The 18,308-nt window shown below is 45.6% G+C and overlaps 1 protein-coding gene across 5 annotated transcripts in view; it reads left to right on the forward strand.

Moving 5' to 3' along the window:
* Positions 1–18,062, forward strand: part of CAMK1D (calcium/calmodulin dependent protein kinase ID) — a 227,724-nt gene extending 209,662 nt beyond the window's left edge. The window contains exons 9-11 of one of the 5 annotated variants that reach the window (XM_087766361.1): positions 5,682–5,769; positions 6,339–6,477; positions 10,279–18,062. In XM_087766361.1, coding sequence (XP_087622487.1) covers positions 5,682–5,769; positions 6,339–6,477; positions 10,279–10,400 — 349 coding nt within the window. In that variant the 3' untranslated portion in view covers positions 10,401–18,062. The remainder of the gene's footprint in view (positions 1–5,681; positions 5,770–6,338; positions 6,478–10,278) is intronic. The other 4 variants (XM_087766363.1, XM_087766364.1, XM_087766365.1 and 1 more) reach the window with 4 other exon arrangements.
* Positions 18,063–18,308: the final 246 nt, after the last annotated feature.

An 18,308-nucleotide genomic window follows, 5' to 3' on the forward strand; every position in this document is an offset into this window, starting at 1 on the left:
GGTCAAGCTGAGTCCTGCAACCTCAAATTCAGCCTCCAGGCTCAGGTCAGAGGGAAAGAAAACAGTCCTCAGGGGGTGAGGATAAGGTCCAACAGTTAGGAGGCTAGTATAGGAATTGGAAGGCATGCCGTGAATTTATTTGCTCTGTCGTGCGTTACCCAAGTGACCTTAAATGGGATTTAGAGCTCTGTGCTAAAGCCGATTATGGCATTGAAGGCAACCTGGGACATCTAAATTAAAGGGTGATATATGTATTGCCTTCCTGTATAGACTGTGTACGGGAGGAGGAGGTTGTGGCACCTAAGTTAGAGACATGTGCCCACAGGTACGAGTGTGGCCTTTGCCTTTCCCCACTGCTCGTAAAGATGGAGAGCAGATACTTGGGAGTTGCCGATGTCTATCCCCGCCTACGCTGAAGAATCGCAAAGCTTTGGCAAGGATTGAGCCTCTGCAAATTGTGACCATGACCCTGAGTGTTTATTATGTGCCAGAGAGCACGAGCCAGATAATAATTTCCACCCAGGGAAAGGACGTGGTTTACAAAGAGCTCAGTTCTCAGACAATGTTTGAAGTGTGAAAAGGGCTCCCTGAAGGGAACTGCTGATGTTTACAACATTAAATCAAACTCTTATCGAGTTCATCCCTGCACTCTATTTATTTTGGAGCGTCACTGATACAGTATGTGCGTGTGTATATTTATACGCATGCATGTGTGTGTGTGTGTGTATATATATGTGTGTGTGTATGTATAGAAGAGTTATGATCCTTCAGCATTACCCATTACAGCTAACTCCATGTTTCCTGTCATCATACTCGAGGATTTCCAAGCGCTGTTTGGCCAGCACAGCGTTTGAGTTGGCTGCCTTCAATATGAAGGTTCAGAAAATCATGGTAGATGAAAGACTCTGCCTGCCATCATGGGCAGGGAGGATGCGAGAGGCATATGCTTGCAGTATGCTAGCAAAGAACCGTCCAAAAGGAAATTTGCTGGGTTTGTCTTTGTTGGAGGTTCATCTCAAAGCTTAGAAGTGGTATGGCCAGATAAATTGCTGTGATAGCTTTGAGCCCAGATAGAAAGCTGAAATAAATTGGATACTATGAAACAATATTTGATCATTAGATTAAATTCCTCTCATGTGCAGGGCTAGATTTGTTATGGTTATTCATGAGAAATACCCTTCTCAGCTTCAGTGGAGGTATTTGTGATGGAGAGTTGTCAGATTGCAGCCCTTGGCTTCCAATTCTGTGTGTTAAGACACTTACGTATTTACAATTGGATGTAAGACCAGCTTCAACATGAAGTTCCCCAAACCGTTGTTAGGATGTTGCTGCTTTCAGGTGCTGCAAAACGGGGACCCCGAGAGAAAAGCCAGGTTCCAGTTAGGCTGATGATAGGTCCTTGCTCGGTTCTGGGTGATGCTCAGCATGATAACAGATCATGTGTTATTCTGAGTTGTTTAGTTTTATTTTTGTATACGTGTGTGGTAGGTAGAAGTAATGTGTTTTACCGGGCCAACTGGTATAGTTGGTAAAAACAAGCTTCAGTGATGACACAGTTAACTTCAAAGTTAACTGCAAAGCCAAGAAATATTGCTCAGGGTTTGTCTAGATATGCATCAGCTTGATCATCTCTGAAACAGAAGATGGCTTATTCTCAGGGAAAATGGAGCTGATTCCTGTAGGAGAAGGGTGTGTTGTGCAGGGGAGGGAGGAAGAAAGATGCTAAGGTGTTTTTGTCCTAAAAGGAAAAGCAAGATAGTTTATAGCCTGTGGACTTGGAGAGTTAGGGAAAGGTGGAAGGGCGATTATAATGTGCTCTAAAACCAGTATCTCAATTAAATTTCATGCTTTATCTTCTCAGCATGGGAACTAAAGTTCATGATTAAATACATTCAGTATAGATGTGATGATGCTCATGATACCCACCTCGGGGCAGATTTGTGTGCCCAAAAGTTTATCTCATTTTTCAAAATCTACTAGTTGATCGTATAAAAGATATGACTTCTACCTGCTCGCCTCCACCTCTCTTGCCTGTGTCCTTAAACCACATTTCCAGCAAAAAGCCAACAGTGAATGGATGTTAACATTTCTTTTGTTTTCCTAGAAGTAAAACTATACTATAAACACTATAACGCCGCGAGTATTTTATAAAAGTTTCAAGATCCTCCAAGTGCAAAATACAGTATAAAAGCACAGTCCTCATGTTACAGCATTGCACTGTTAACAGGATAGTTCTTCAGAGGTGGCTTGGAGAACGATCCCACACCCGGCTTTGGCAGCCAGGGCTGCATTTTGAGCCACACTGTTAGGCATACCAGCACGGGTTTGAACAGATCCTGCTGCACTAAATTAGCCCCAGCACTGCTGTTATTTCGCTCTGATTAAAAATTAGCATCTGCAAGGTGCTAATGCTGCTGAAGAGACCGTAGGTGTAGGATGGTTCCCACCACTGTAGCATCTGAGGGCTTCAAAGGGTGTCCGTACATCCCCTCGTGAAGTAAACAAGTATTATTCTGCCTATTTGGAAAACACCCAAATACCAAGACCTTTTCCTGGAATTACGAGAATTGCATAGTGAACATCGAGTTAGTGGTAGAAGATAGTTTGTGAACTATTGGAACCAGCAGTTTCTTATTGAAACCACCAGCATTTCAGAAAATGATCCCTAAACTGAAAAAAATGTATAGCCTGTATTTGAGCTACACGCCCGATGAGAAGGTTCATATAGCAAAAATGCATTTGCAAGTCCTTGTGGAGACTGGCAGGGAAGATCTTCTGGAAGAGCTGGCAAGGGTATCATACCCCAATAACTTGTTCTGTCCATGTTTCCAAAATAAAATTTGACAAGTGGGAAACATGATCTATGCTTATACAGCTTGTTAACAAACTTGTTCATAAAGCAAAATGCTTCATTAGCTTTGGAGCAAAAATGTTCTTTGCGTTTGTAAGTAAATTTTCTCTTTGCAGCTTGGTCTTTTTGATCAGTTACTGAACGGATACTTTGGCTTGTAGCTGTCCACATATTAAGTGTTTGGCTTAGTTTTCTTCTGCGGATCTGTAGTACGAAGGTCAGTGCTCCCAGCTGGTACATGTTGAGGGCACCTGCCTTCACCGAGGAGGTATTCTTGGTCAGAGCAGAGTGCTCATGACATTTTGGAGTGACTCTGACGAGCAGTTTGCATTCCCACCGGGAAACTCTGCTAGGGCCCATCTGCATCGAAAGGCTGAGTGGTGTGCAAGGAGAGTGGACGCAAATCTGCACACACTTGTGCACCTAAGCTAATGAGCCATGCAGGGTATGCAATACAGCTACAGTCTTCTCAGGCTTCTGGTCAGCTCTTCACAGTAGTGACTTGGAGGCAGTCAGGGACACTCTGTGTCCTGTCATTTGGGTCATGTAGGTGTGGCTGTGGTAAAGCTGTAGCAGCTGCTTCACATGATGATTTCATGCTAGAGAAATACAGAAAATGCACTGTTATGGTGGGTGCAACGCCAGCTGGGCTTTGTATCCAGCTGGGAGTATATACTGCATGGGATCCATCAGGGTCTGTGCTGGGCCTGGCAATATTCCCTGTGAGGGACAGAGGATGGAACATTGAACATGATGCTTAACCTAGATACTGCCTCACCAAGCTTTTAGCCTGTGGGCCCCAGTGGGAAATCCAGCCCAATTTGCCTCCCTGTCAGTGGGAGAGGTGATCAGAAGGAATCCTCTTCAGAGGAAGATCTGATGATCTTCCAGTTCTCAGTCAAACACCTTCCCTTCCCCATCAACCAAGAGAGGATGTCAAGTGCCATTTGGGAGCTATGCTTTGCTCGTGGTACCAGTTCTTCTGTCTACTTGAGACAGAGGTTATGTGACAGTCGCAGTCAGACAAGTGCCCTTCCCAGTTGGAGGTGAGCTACTCTGAATGGGAACCCTGCTCCTTCCTGCCCACAATCCTGCTGGCTCCAGTACTCTTGAATAACTCAATATAGATTAGCTCAGTTGCAACAGGTGGCTCTCCACTCTTGGAAGATGGAGGTTTAGTCCTTCACCTTCCTCCCAAGAGTAAGTAGTTCCTCTCATCTCTCTGACATCCTGGGTAAGTGTTGCCAGCAGGAAGGAGGGGAGCAATTTGGAGAAGACTGGTCCCGGAGAGCACTTCTTAGATGTGCCGTTGACACGAAGGTACAAAAAAAACTGCACGTCCTTTGACGACCAGGGTTACAGTTTGGAATGATCTGGGCAAAATGAAAGGAATGTCTCCAATTCATGGGACACATAAATGGAAAGAGCAGGCTGGGGTATGTAAGCAGAGTTTCATCTTTCAAGAAACACAAAGCAATGCTGCCATTCTGCTGCCTTAGTTGGAAAACAGCGAACAGTTCGGCTACCGCCCTCTAAGGAAGATGTGGACTAGTTGGAGAAAGTCCAGAGAAGCTCACTAGATCAGAGGATTAGAAAATATGAGTTATGAAGAAACACTGAAAGTTTAGTGCACAGAAGTCACTAGTCAAAACTAGTCAGTTTGTTTAGTCTAGAGAAGAGAAAATGGAGAGAAGACATGATAACAGTCTTCAAATTTGTGAAAGGATGCTTCAAAGACAAAGGGAATAAACTATTTTCCATGTCTTCTGGGATACAGTGGGGCACTGGAATAGGTTGTCTGAGGAGTCTCCATATTTTGGAGATCTTTAAGGACTGCTTAGCTAATATCTGTCAAAATTATTTTGACAGAGCTGGGGTGGGGGGCAGGAGTAGATGACCGCTGAGTCCCCCAGACCCTATGATTATTTTATTGGAGGTCCCCAGATTGGGGGGCAATGAGCCTGATGGATTATTCCATTTCTTACAATTTTTTATTGCTAACGGACACTGGTTTTCTACACTATTGCTAAAAAATTGATTTCTGAAAACATCAGATAGAGCATAGGAGGCAAGCTTTGCTTCCTGGCATCACCTACGTTAGATAGCACTAATTACCCCAGCACATGGCCCAACATCAGTTCACTCTTCCAACAGATTTCATGCCTTGAGGAGTTAAATGAATCAGTAAAATTCCCTTGAAATAATTGCATTTAGTGGAGATTTGAATGTGTCTTTATCTGTTAAGGAAACTGTGCAAGATCAGTCAAGTTTTTAGGTTGTGTTGTTTAGCTTAAGCTATTTGTGCAGCCTGTACTGCTGTAGTGAGCTTCCCTGTATCTGCTTTACTGTAAATCTACATTAATCATGATGAATGGCTATGTATGTTGCAGGGTGGCAGGAAAGTCTCCAGTGCAAACAGAAATCAGACAGGTTGGAGTGGCTCTGGAAGCTGCTGCATGGTTGAGGCTAAAAGTAGTCTGAGACTGTTGATGTTAAATCTTTAGATGTAAAGAAAAAAATAGGTAGAATGTTTTCATCTAGGGCTGTAATGGTGATAGAAAGCAGCCGTGCACCAACAAAATAAGGTCGTACCTCTTTGTAGCTGCCAAACCTACAAGCCTTATCTACACTTGCTTTTATTGCCCCAGATTTTCCACCACTTCTGCCAGCGGAGACAGCAGTGGGAAGTTTGAGCCCTCACGTGAATGAAGTCATCATCACTGCAGGAGCAATCACACCTTGGACCAGCCTTCTCTGTTGAGGAGAAGAAGAAAGAGTATTCAAGGAGAGCAAAAGATCTCTTAAAATCTTCCTTGTCTGTCCATTTCAGGATCGCTGGTGATACAGCACTCAACAAAAACATCCACGAGTCTGTCAGCGCTCAGATCCGGAAGAACTTTGCAAAAAGCAAATGGAGAGTAAGTGACCTGTCCTCAGGGATGACACTTAGACACATAACTCTGCTAACACGGCGGGTATACAGCCACACTTTCAGCATATTAGTGCTTTTTGGCCCAAAATTTTGGTCAAAATAGTTGGTCTAGTCTTAGGTTACCTGGTCTTGTGGGGCCTTTTAAGGAGTATGCTGCTAACCTAGTGTATGAACGTAATGAGTGTGAGAGATGGGGCTGGGGCTGCTCGTAGCTACGGCACCAGGGGTCATATGCAGAGTTGGGGTCAGCACTGTGGGAGGACATGAAGCAATGCGGACACCCTGTGTGTTGGTGCAGAGGAGGACGTGTCAAATATGACTTTCCTGGTAGGCTGCTGCATCCCAGCTGAGTGCTAGAAGGAACGACAGGGAGCAGGACCAGGGCAGAAATGAGTATGGTTTGATATTGCTGTTTCTAGCTTAAAAACTAGAAAGTTTGAAAGATGATGGACTCATTCACTTCTGACAACTCTGAGCAGCCAGGAGAGGAGCAGAAGTAACCCTGCCACCTCCAATTTTTTTATTCTTTCTTTCTTTCTTGTTTTTTTTCTCCAGCAAGCGTTTAATGCGACAGCGGTCGTGCGACACATGAGACGGTTACACCTTGGCAGCAGCCTGGACAGCGCAAGTGCCAGCGTGTCGAGCACCCTCAGCCTCGCCGCGCCGCTTCCCGACGCAGCCACACGGAAAGATTGTGAGTAGCCGACATCCCGGGAAAGCTCCCTCCACGGCAGCCGAGCAAATTCGCGGGATTCCCATTTTCTCCTTGACCCCCAGGCTGCAGTCCTCGCTGCCAGTAGGTTCAGCTTTGTGCAAGCATGTGCTTAAAATAAGTACTGAAAAGGGAACGAGGCCTTCATTTTTAGCTGGCAAAAAAAAGGATTCAATTGGAAAAGTTTATGTGCTAAAAAAAAATGAGTTTTTAGCTCAGTGCATTTTTGAGAGAAAAACATTGTTTCTTGTGGAGAAAAGGGGCTTTCACTTGGGAAAAAGACCCAGACCCCCACAGCAAAAAAGTTTTGTATTTGGTTGAAAACTGAAAAAGTTTACTCAAACTGTTTATGTTTGAGTTTCCAGTATTATGATAAGACATTTTTCTGTAAAAATTGGCTTACTTTCCATTTTCCATGGAGGAGACTGATCCTGCCAGTCTGACCCAGCTTCCCTCTTCCTGGGCCAAATTAAGCTCCTGTATGAAGAGGCTCATCTGTCTGAGCAGGACTCAGGCTCCATACACCACAACAGGACTTGGCCCACTGCCTTGTTTGTTATATGCTATAACTGAGATTTGCAAGCTGCCTGATGGAGTCACATGCTTGGGATAAGTATTTTTTCTGAATGCCAGGGAAGGAGACATGGCAGCAAAGAAATCATTTGGAAGACAGAAATGCGTCCTTTGCAATGAAGCCTATTTAATCTCTGGCTTCTGAGCATTTCTTTTCTTCCCTTCTGCTCATCTATAGAGATTTTTATATCATGAAATGGAGGGATATGGACTTTACAATTAGAGGAGATTATTTTAAGGTGCAGCACTAAAAAGGAATGCTAATAGCTTACGGTATTGCAAGTCAGTGCTTACTTCATTGGGGACTGAAGTGGTCGTTTCTAGACTATACCCCACACTATTCTGGAACTGAAAGCACCTACTATTCAGGATGGATTTTGGATGGTGCTGCTACCTGCCTCTGCTACCCCTGCCTGCCAACCTCTGCTCCGTGACAAGGACATGCCACCAGCCACAGTCCCCGCGGCTCTGTATGGAAGCTGTGGTTTCTCTTGCTGTCATGGGCACCGTTTCCCCCGTGGCTGAGGTGGGATCTGTCTTCTGGGCGCTGCGTGAGATGTTTTTCCCAGCCTGTGCTGTGGCTGAGCCAGAGGAGAGCCCCTGCCCTCTGCATCCCAGGCCTGATGGGGATTCATGTCCAGTGCCCAGTTTGCAATGCCCAGTGCCAAATCCTACAGTTGCTGCCAAAAAAAGCATCGCTGTGCTCCTGGCACACATCAGACACCTGCAAAGGAGCAATGCAGTGCTGACCGGCTGTAAAGCACTTCCAACCATGCACTGGCAATGGAGCGATGTAGAAAACTCCTTACAGGGTAGAAACATGCCTAGAGCATCTGATGGCATGCTTTGCTGTTAAACTGGTAGGTGATTAATCTCCATCCATCCTTTTGATTAATCTCAAATGGTGTTAATTAATAGCATTGAGTGGTCTGAACAGTAATGGAAAAACATCTGTGAACAAGAAGGATGGGAAGAGAACAAAGTCTGTTTAACTGCTACAGAATCCAGCAGGTCCCTGTACAGAATTGGACCATATTTTGCACTGGTGGAGAAGTCAGCCAGGATACGAAGGATAAAACCAGATGTGTTAAGATAGGTCACGTTTTTTCATGTCAGAAATACGAGGCAGAAAAGTATCTAAAGATTTCCAAGCATCCCAGGTTAAGTCCAGCTTGGCAGAGAACACAGAAGAGCTTCCCTTCCTCAAAGAAGTTAATTAAAGAGTTAGGAGATGCTGGAGCCCCAGAGAACCAGTGAGGAGAGCCAGCAGCAAGTACAAGGCGTGACATTAAGAGGGAGCTGGCATATCAAACGCACTCCACCAAATACCTCCTTTTGGAAAAAAAGGAAACCTCTGAGGTCTCTGTCCTGCCTCTTTCTTTCTCAGCAATTTTCTCTGGGGACAGATTTCTTGCACAAGAAAGATCCCATGCAGCAAGTTACATGAAACAGCTGTGCCAACATTACAAAATGTAATACTGCCTAATGCTATTAATAGACATTTAATGAGCTCTCCAAATAGTTTCAAATGCAGCAGTTTCACATCGTTGAAGACAATTAAATACAGCCTTTGCCTGAGAGTAGGTTATGTCAAGCTGCATCCTAATTCTGTTCTCTGTATTAGGGCAGAGCAGAGATGATGCATTAGGCTGGATTATGCTACCTGTCAGGGAAGTCTAAGTGAATCAGTCAGGATTTCTCAAGTGTATTGGCCTGATTCTCAGTCCGTGCCTGGTTTGTTCTGTTTAGACATGGTTGAACTGCTTAGATTAATTACAGGACCTAGACCTCTGTAATTTTAAGGTAATAGATAAATTGCAGCATGAAGCCAAGGTGTCAAATGTTGATACTGCTGGAAAACGGGATGTGGTCGAGTGTAGGTACAGCATAGTCATCTCTTAGATTGAAATGCCAACTTGAAGCATGGAAAAGTAGTTAAAAGTTGTAATAAGCGTCAAAAAGATCTTGAGTAGTCAAGGGGCAATATCAAACTCCAGTCCAAGAATATATTAATATAGGTTTCATTCATCCTTTATTCACCAGGCTGGAAAAATGAACAGTATTTCTGATCACTCTGAGCCTACATCTTGTCAGAGCAAGGTGACCATGCTGCGGCCCCATTCGGCAGCTTTTCTTGCACCGGATCTACCTTTGCACATCAGTGCCTACAAGGCTGCCAAACTGCATGCAGAGCTGCACGTGGCAGCAAAATCTAAGGATCTCCCCGGTGGGGTCTCAGCGGCTGCTGGGAAAGGGGTAGCTCATCCACGGAAAGCTCTGGAAAGGATATATTTAATTTCTCTTCATTAATGCTTTCCGTAGAAACTGCTGACATTGTGCTGGAATAGCAAAATCTTGAACGTGTCATTCAAAACCCAGCCTACTTTGGGTTTTCAGGGGTTATGTTTTGTTGTGTTTTCTAAACCTGTGATGGAGGGTTCGCTGCAAGTGGACACCTTCCATAAACATTTTAATTTTGCTACCCTCCCCCCATTTTTTTCATAAAAATTATCTGTCAGAGGTCTTTGATTAGTTCAAAAGGAGCTGTGTGGGTAAATTTTGGGTCCAGATACTCAACCTATATCAACCTGTGCCTCTTAGCTGGAAGTCCTGGAGACATACCAGCAAAACCTGGAGCGACATAAGCTGTCGCTAGAATGATGTCCAAGTCATACAAATTTACATTCCCTCTAGGTTTACTGGAACTCACCAACAAATTCAACCCACTCTACTTTTTTATCAGCAGCTTTGCAGGATGCCTGGGGAAATTTTTTTAGTCCAGGTGCACAGTCTGTTCATTTAGCTAGATGGCCATGATGAGAAGTTTAATCATCTTTAACATGCCCACGAGGATAATTATTCTGAGCAAGTACAATGCTGGAGGGATTTTTGAATCCCAGAACTCTTTGTCTTCAGCCCCAGAAATGTGGAATCTGTCTGGTTGAACATGTACCAAAGCTGGACATTTATTCATTGCGACATGCGTATGCAACTGCTGGTGGTGGCAGTAGACGCCCGGCCGTGGGCCAGGAGGGCAGAAGATGCCCCGTGGAGGTACCCAGCCAACCCATCGCTGCAGGAAGAGCAGGAGTGCCGTCTCCAGCTGCGGTCCCCTCCGCTCTGTAGCGTGCTACGAAAGAAACACAGCTTTGCCCACATTCCCACCTCCAAAAATAACATTTCTAACTCTGTTTCTGGCTTTCCTTTTAGGTATGTCTCCATCCACTCTCTGTAGTTTTGTTTCATCTGCTTCTTCAGGCGTTTCTGCAGTAGGAGGGGACCGGAGACCCAGACCCACCACAGTGACCACAGTGCACACAGGGAGCAAGTGAGAGCCGGGGCGGCGAGGAGCGGGCAGGCGGCTGGGCTGGCAGGGTTGCTCTGCGTGATCCCACCCTGCGGTGCACGCTCAGTGAAGGACTAGAAGAAAGAAGATTTTTTATGGCCATATTTTATACTGCAATTCTGAAATGTTTCATTTATCACAAACTGCAATGACTCCAGGGGGAACGGATCTAACACTCTCTGGTGCTGTACATATATATACATATATATAAAAATATATATATATATATGTGAGTCTAGCAATGTTCTAACTAATGAACACTCATTCTTTTCCCCAGTGATTTACTCTTTTCTCAGTGTAGGTCAAAGTATATGTTGTATTTTTTTCCATTAACTACGAACATCTCAACTGGATTATTTAAATAGAGATACTTTTCTGAGCATTATATTTTTTTTTTCTTTTAAAAAGTACTTCCAGTAATGTCCCTCCTTCCAGTTTGCCGGGGGATAGGCTATTTCTGTAGGTAGGAATTGATGTTAACTTTGCAGCACAGGAGGATTTCAATAGCATGCCATTTCTCGCTCCTCAAATTGGACTGCAAGTCTGCCTGGCTTTAGCAGAGCTGTTACTGCTCAGATTAAGAAACTGCTGCTTTCCTTCCCCTCCTCCTCCTTGAAAGCCATGGTGAGAGTTAAATTGCCACCAGCTGAGAGTCAGCTCATCCTTGGCCTCATTCCTGTAGTGCTGGGGATCTGCAGCACCCTTGTTTCAGAGGAGAGGCAGGTACACGGTGCTGGTCAGGAGTCGCCCAGAGCTGAGCAAACGAAATGAGAGAGCACGGTCTCATCCTGCAGTTCTTATCTCCTTTGAGTTGCTGTGTGTTACGGGCAGAGCAAAAGAAAAGGAAGACGCGGGGCTGGGAGTCGTAGTCGTCTTCTGCAACCAACTCGCTGTGCTGCCCTTCAGCAAGACATTTAATTCACCAGCCTCCTCCCAGCCTGGCCTCTGGTGTGGGGCTCATCCAGCCCAAGGGGTCTGTGCCAGAGGTGCTGAGCACCTGCAGCTCCTCGGGGCTTTGCCCGGCGCTGCTGATGCTCAGCACCTCCCAGAGTGGCCAAAATCGGGTATCAGAAACCAAACAGAAAAGTTTGGACCTTAATCTCTGCATGCCTGGGTTTCACCCCCAGGGAGAGAGAGGGGTGATGCTTGCACCCCTCTGTGAAGCACTGGCAGGTTCTTAGGTGCAACCTCGCCGAAAGGCACAGGCACATGCAGGGGCAGCAGTGGCACTGCGTCCCTTCCCCACCTCCCCAGAAGCTTGTATACAAAAGCAAATTCAACTTCCTTTTTTTTTAATTACTAAATACATGCCCTTCCCAAGTGCCGTGTGCTGGTGCTTCATTTAGGAACAGCCACCATGACTGTTGTGCAGCTGTGCATTAAAGCAGCTTGAAATGGAGAGGAGAGCAAATCTACCCAGATTTGCCAAAGGGCTCTGAGTTACTTCTACGCCATTCCCAGCTGTGATTTTCCTTCGATGAGGAAAGAAGGGAGGCGGGCAGCAGAGGCAGGCACCCTTCCCCGGCCGCTGTGGGCCTCTCGCACCCCAGACAGGTCTATCCCCAGCCAGAGGCCCAAGCCATTCCCCACAGTGTGCTCGATTGCCACGCTCGCCTCATTTATCCTGCACAAGAAATTGTGAAAGCCAGTCACAGACACCGCTGAATGTATCAGGCAATAGTGACCTTGCTGGGAAAAAACATAAGATACGTATTTTTCATTGAGACTTCAAAGTCCTGCTTCAGCTTCAGTCGGTTGGCTTCAACCAGCAGAGCCAGGATTTCATCATCGTACTTTGAGTGCTAAAAGCTGGAAAAGCAGGTGGCAGTGAGCACTGACTCTGTTTGAAATAGCCACTCCTTTGGTGGCACTTAAAGCTGTTGCACCTGATAGATCTCTAGTTTCCTTGGTATTAAGCTGCTCCCCGTTTTCGGAGGGCTGTGGCACATCTGAGTGAGGCCCTGGGAGCCTCCAGTGCCCCCCACCGTGTTGCAGCTGGCATGGATGCTCACGCAGAAAGGCTTCAACTTCTCATTTTAGGAAAGATGCCAGATACTGGTCTCTTGGGGGTTGGTAGCAAAACTCTGTGTAATTTCCCTGGTGAGGACTTCTGACTGAGATTTGGGCAGACCAAAGGGCAGGGGATCTCCTTGCTGCAAGTCACGGTCCTGTCCCCATCCCCTGGCCATTGCCACCATATACTCCTGTCTCATTGACAAAGAGTAGGAAGAGCTTTATCGGCACTGACCCTCAGAGCTTTTTATGTCTTGCTGCAAAGGTATTTGAGTATAATACAATTTAAACTCATTCTAAGGCCACTTTATTTTGCCAGCCTGAGTAGGGAAGCTTTAGTTTAGGAGAGACTCCTATCCCAAGAAATTCAAGTTATTTTGAACCCCCATGACTTCATAAGCCCAGCTGGCCCTATTCTGCTCCAGTTGCAGGGATGTAAATAGGCAGTCTCCCTGTTTGGCGTCAGTGGAGTTCCCCACGTTTACACACGTGCAACAAAAAGCAGGATTTGGTTAGGGAATATTTTTGTCTTTGTAGAGTGGTTTCAAAGGTTAGGGCTCAAGTGTTCCCTCTTTGCCTTCTCTTCTGAAACCTGAGGTCCGGTTTGAACTTGATGTAGTTGATGAGGCCACTAATCAAAATACAGCATCCAAATGTATCTTGCAGAAAAAAAAGAAGAGCAAATGGATTTCCAGCTGCAAAACAAAGAGCAGTGATGGGAGCAAAGGCAGACATGCTGTCTGCGGGGGGTTCCCATACGCGGGCTGCCCCTCCTTGCTGGATGCTTTCCATGGTTTTTGTTGGGAGGGGTATTCTTTCCTTCCACGCTTGGAATTAGGGTGATTTGTTTTCCTTCCTGCAAGTAATATTCTGCCATAGTTGTGTAATTTATCGTCATTCTCTGGCTTGCTATCAACTGCTGGGATCTTAAGACAAGAAACAGAAGCACTTAAAAGCAAAATTGTTTCTTTCTGCTACAACTTTGGGTGGTGGGAAGCTCTTCCTTTGTATTAGTGAAACACAGCTGGAGGCCTGACTGGGGTTCACCAAATGCTTAGAGATCTCTGCCACTGAGTCCTGAAGTATCTCTTGGTTAAAACTTCTCAGTTTAAATCTGGGTAAATCTGTTAACTGGGATGACTTACCCAGGCCAGATTTATGGAGGGGGCTGGAGCTGTTTGCCCCTCAGCAGCACAGCCTGCTATGGCAAACACTCCGGCATCGCTGGCCGGGGTGCTCCAGTGCCGTTGCGTGTCCTTCCCCTGCCCCAATCCACCTCTGCTCAGCCACTCTCACATGCAAATGCACAGTCAGGAGTAAATAATGTGTACATGTGGGGAAAGGGCTAATAGCCCCAAAGGAGAAGATTCAAAGCAAATCCCCAACTGGCCTTGCCATGAAGCAGCAGGTAGAAAAATCCCTCTGGGCTCTTTCCCAATGGACTGTCCTACTAAACAACGTGTGATTTGCTCCTCACATGAGGACTTCAGCCTGGACTCACCTGTCTGTTATCCTTTTCTGCTTTACTTTACTGGCACCGATGTGTTTTTCCTTTGTAACTTGTTTTCCTCAGCTCCTTCCCCTTCTTTTTCTTTGCTTGCAGCTTTGATTGTTGATTTTTACCTCCAGAGTCACAGAGGCCATCTCTGATGCCAACAGCAGCGCTCTTGCTGGGAAAAAAAAAAAAAATCCAGAAAACCTCCAGCTGGCCCCTTAGCCTGCAGAAGAAGTTGTGAGGACAGGCTGCCTGTGAACTCTGCGAGCTGAAAGTCAGTATTGCAGTGGCAGGGGCTCTTCCGCTGCTGATTTTGCATGTGACTTCATTCCCAGTGCATCCTAACTTTCTGCTGGATCACCCCTTCTGCAGCGCAAAGTGGATATTGGCCCCGCGGCATGGCTAGTGGGGAAGTAGTACGGGGAAAACCTGGCAGTGATGCTTTCTTGAGACTGTGTTACTCTGCTGGTGATGTGTCTTCTGTCCTGGTTGCTATTGTACAGGTGCTGTTAGAGTAGTGGGTGGAGAAAAAAAAAAGTAGGATTTTGCCTATGCCTTGTGTGTCTGTTATGGTTGTGGTGCTGAAATAAAACCAAGCAATGATAGAGGTTCGTTCCTGATATGAATCAAACCACAAAAAAATGTGTCAGCCCACAGGTAGACATCTCCATGTAGTTCTGTAGTAGGCATTAGATAGGAGTTTCTGCTGTGCATGTGTCCTGCGTACCTCCATGGCTATTGACAGTATTTTTTCTATAACCAGTTCTCCTTCTTCTGGGCCCCTGCCTGGCCCCGAGGGACTTTGGGGCTTGTCCAAAGCTTTTCCCAGCCCTGGGAACCAACACAGCCCCGACCTCTGGCTTTTCTCCCCAAATCCTCTGCAAACCAGAGCACAGACCTCCAGGGTGCCCCAGAAATGCAGTGGCAGCCAGCCCCGAGGCTGCCCCTTCCTTAAGAGTGACCCTATTTTTAGTGAAACAAGCCCCCAGGGAAAGCCAGAGAGCTTTCAGCCATTGGTGAGCAAGGAGAATATTGTCCTTTAATGTGAACTCAGCATTAACTAGATGAGTTATAGGGAAACCTGTGCTGTTATTTCCCCCTGTGATAACAGCTCCAGCCCTGAGCAGCGCCGGGCAAGCACTACATAAAAACACCAGATCGACTTTGCCAACAAGTTCATGCGGACTGTAGCCTGTTGCTTTTGCTCTCTCCAAAGAGTCGGGGGATTTATCTACTGGCAAAATAACAGTTTCTAGACTGAGCCCCAAGGTACAGAAGTATCATCCTTGCAGCATTTGGAAATTCCCATTTAATGGAATTACTTGCGTTCTTGCTCCCATGCGTATTTATCTGTCTGAATTGGGGCCTGAATGCATCCCAGGAATTATTCATGGGAAGGGAGTTTTGCCTTCGTTATCATGCTTATTTGCACCAGAAACTTGATGCTAAGAATTACACTCATTCAAGCAAAGAGCGGAAACGCACCCGGAGACTGCAGCATCCAAGGAAAACAGCATCAAAACCAAACGTGGAGGAGTAGTTGGCAAATCACTGTGAGCAATGGCTGAGTGAGGAAATGGCAACCTGCTCACAAACATTGCACGAACAGAGTTTCCCCTGGTAAATCAGTCATTCCAGATTTCTTGCCCAGCAGCAAGTTTTACACAATCCCTTTTGGTTTTCCCTGCATCCCTGCAGCTGGGTCCTGCCTTCCCACCCTGTCTGCCGGGGTGGTCCGGTCTCCGTGACACACGTGTGTGTGCATGCATGCGTGCGTGTGTGCGTGTGTGTTGCGGCCCCAGGGATCACAGATCACACCGGTGGGAGATCAGGAGTTGGTTCAGGTTTTTTGGTCCAACTTTGCGTGGTTGGGTCAACACTGTGTAAATAGTGTTTGTAACGGAGGATAAAGGCTCTTTATCCCAGACTCTGGTTTTCAAGACCCCTTCCCCACCACGAACCGTGCCACTGATCTGTCCAGGTAGCTATTTTTTTCCTCCTCTTTATAAATGGTAAGGTCAGAAGAGCGGCTCTTATTTTTTCCATGCTCCAGAGTGGAATCAGGGCATGTATGCTCACAAGCATTGTGAAAAAACACTGCTGAACTAATGATGACATCAGATGTTCAATAAATGCATGATACTGCACTGCATGTATTAAACTGCTGTTCACTGTTTCTGTATTCCCCAAGCCTTTTCTTTATGCACATTCAACCCAACCTTTTCTTTGAGGGGTTTACTTCTACGTTTTGCTTTTAAATGACTCCATGTACCTGTAACTTGAAATCCATCGTTAAGTTTGAGTAAATGCGAAAGCTGATGTTTTGTAAACAAGATACTGCAAAGCCTGGTAATGTATTTTGTCTTTCTGTTGAATGCTCTGCAGCACGTACAGGAAGAGTCACCATCCAGAGCAGCTTAAAACTATGCAGCAGTCATGTACACATGTCTAGAAACAAGGAGTCAGGGAGGCAAGAGTCCCTTTTTTAATACAATGCTTAAAAATTTGATCCACATCAAAAATTCCTTCCCTGGGTTGCTAACGCTCAGGACTACAAGAAGCATGTTGGTGTGTCTCTTTGTTTTTTCTTTTTTTCATTTGGTTCATTTTTCTTAGTCAAAACTTAGACTGGTTCACTCAATACTTAGTATTTTTCTCTTTCTGCAAGATATTTCTTTCTCACCTGTTGCAGAATGAGCTGCATTTTGGGGACCAAGATGCTGTGATTATTTGCCTGCACAAAACAGGGCAGAGAGCTGAGCTAATTATCCCGTCCTTTCCAAAGCATCATCACCTAAATACCAGCATTTAATCCTTGAACCACCATGTAGTGCCACCATTTATCTGCAGAAGAGTTTGGTGTGGTACTTTTCCTTCTTCCACATGGAAATCATGCTCTTGCCTTCTCTTCCCTTAATATTGACCCTTTTCATTTGTGCTGGTCTTTCTAAGGCAGAGCAGGGTACAGGACGGCCACGTGGTACTTTTAGTACCTCCAGCCTAGTCCTCTTGTGGGCATCGGCAGGGCAATGGTCCCAGCTCCTGAGCAGTTGCATTAGTGTGGAAGATGCTCAAGTTCCCAATACTCCAAACAGAGCTGTCTGATAGGGCTGGGAAATTGCTCTGGGCTCCTGCCAAGGGCATGCCAAGCAGCGGGGCTGGAGAGAAACCACCATGCCTGTGGCATAGGGAGCAAGTATCAATCCATGGAAATTATGCAATGGACTGCTCCGTGGTGGCTGAAAGCACCAAGGAGTCTTGAGCCCAGCTTCAAGGCTCATGCTCAGCCAGGATGCTGTGCCATTGCTGAAGCGCTACATGGCAGCATAAAAAATCATCATTAATAATGGTTGTAAATCAGCCTGAGTTCAGATTACTGAGGCAGCATGTGGTGCAAGGCTCCACGAGGAGGTGGACCTGCGCTGTGGTTGCTGGTGGGTGGGAGCTCCTAGGGGTGTGCTAAGGGTAGCTCTGAGCTTTTCCATCTCTCATCTGCATCCCCTGAGCGCAGCATTGCATCACATATAATATGTCTTACTAGATTAAGCTGTAGCATGACCCCCAAAGTGAAGAGCGTGGAAGGTTGTAGCTCAGTGGGAGATACGGTGCGACTCATGTTTCTGGTCAACGCAAGGCAGCATCCTGTTGTACATTGGCCTCCAGTTGAGAAACAGCATTTTGGTCAGTTTGGGCCTTTTTTTAGATACATATTTGTTTGGGGTCAGCAAACAATGAAAAAAGCCCAGTCTGCCCAGACTAGTGACTCCTCAAATATTCCCAACTGCAAAACATCTCTTGGTTGACTTTTAATGAAAATGCAAGCATGTTTTCTACAAAGGCTTAAATCTTAATCAAGGAATGTCAGTGTGCCTAATATTGCAGGTCTTGTGATTGATACAAGTTCATAACAGCATCCGTGTCCAAACAGAAGGGAGAATGTGTATTTACTCCATGCATGTATTAAGGCATTGCAAAAGTTTTATCTGCATAATGAGTTTGCAATACTGCAAATTGTTAATGGGGCTACGTCGCAAGTGGTTCTCTGCCTTGACAATCATGTATACATATCGAGATTTCTATCATAATGACAATTTAAAGGGATGACTAATTGTTTTCCTCCAATAAATCCAATTAAATCACCCTGATGTGAAGTCTGATGTTTTTGAGTGCCTAAGTCTCCATCCACATGCAAGAAAAGGAGTGAATAATTTTTATGGCTGCTCCACTGCTCCGTTGTGCTTTATGCAATGATGTTCCTTTATGTCCCAAAGGAGTATAGTGAGATTTTTTTCCTCCCCAATTCACTCCATAGAGAAATGGATAAAAAGGACGATTTGTCCTTCAGGTGTTTTCTAAAGCTGCCATTGGAAGTGCTGATGACTGGCA

This window comes from Nipponia nippon, unplaced genomic scaffold (assembly GCF_047370975.1).
Source record: "Nipponia nippon isolate SJK-2023a ecotype South Korea unplaced genomic scaffold, ASM4737097v1 scaffold_3, whole genome shotgun sequence".
Lineage (NCBI taxonomy): Eukaryota > Metazoa > Chordata > Aves > Pelecaniformes > Threskiornithidae > Nipponia > Nipponia nippon.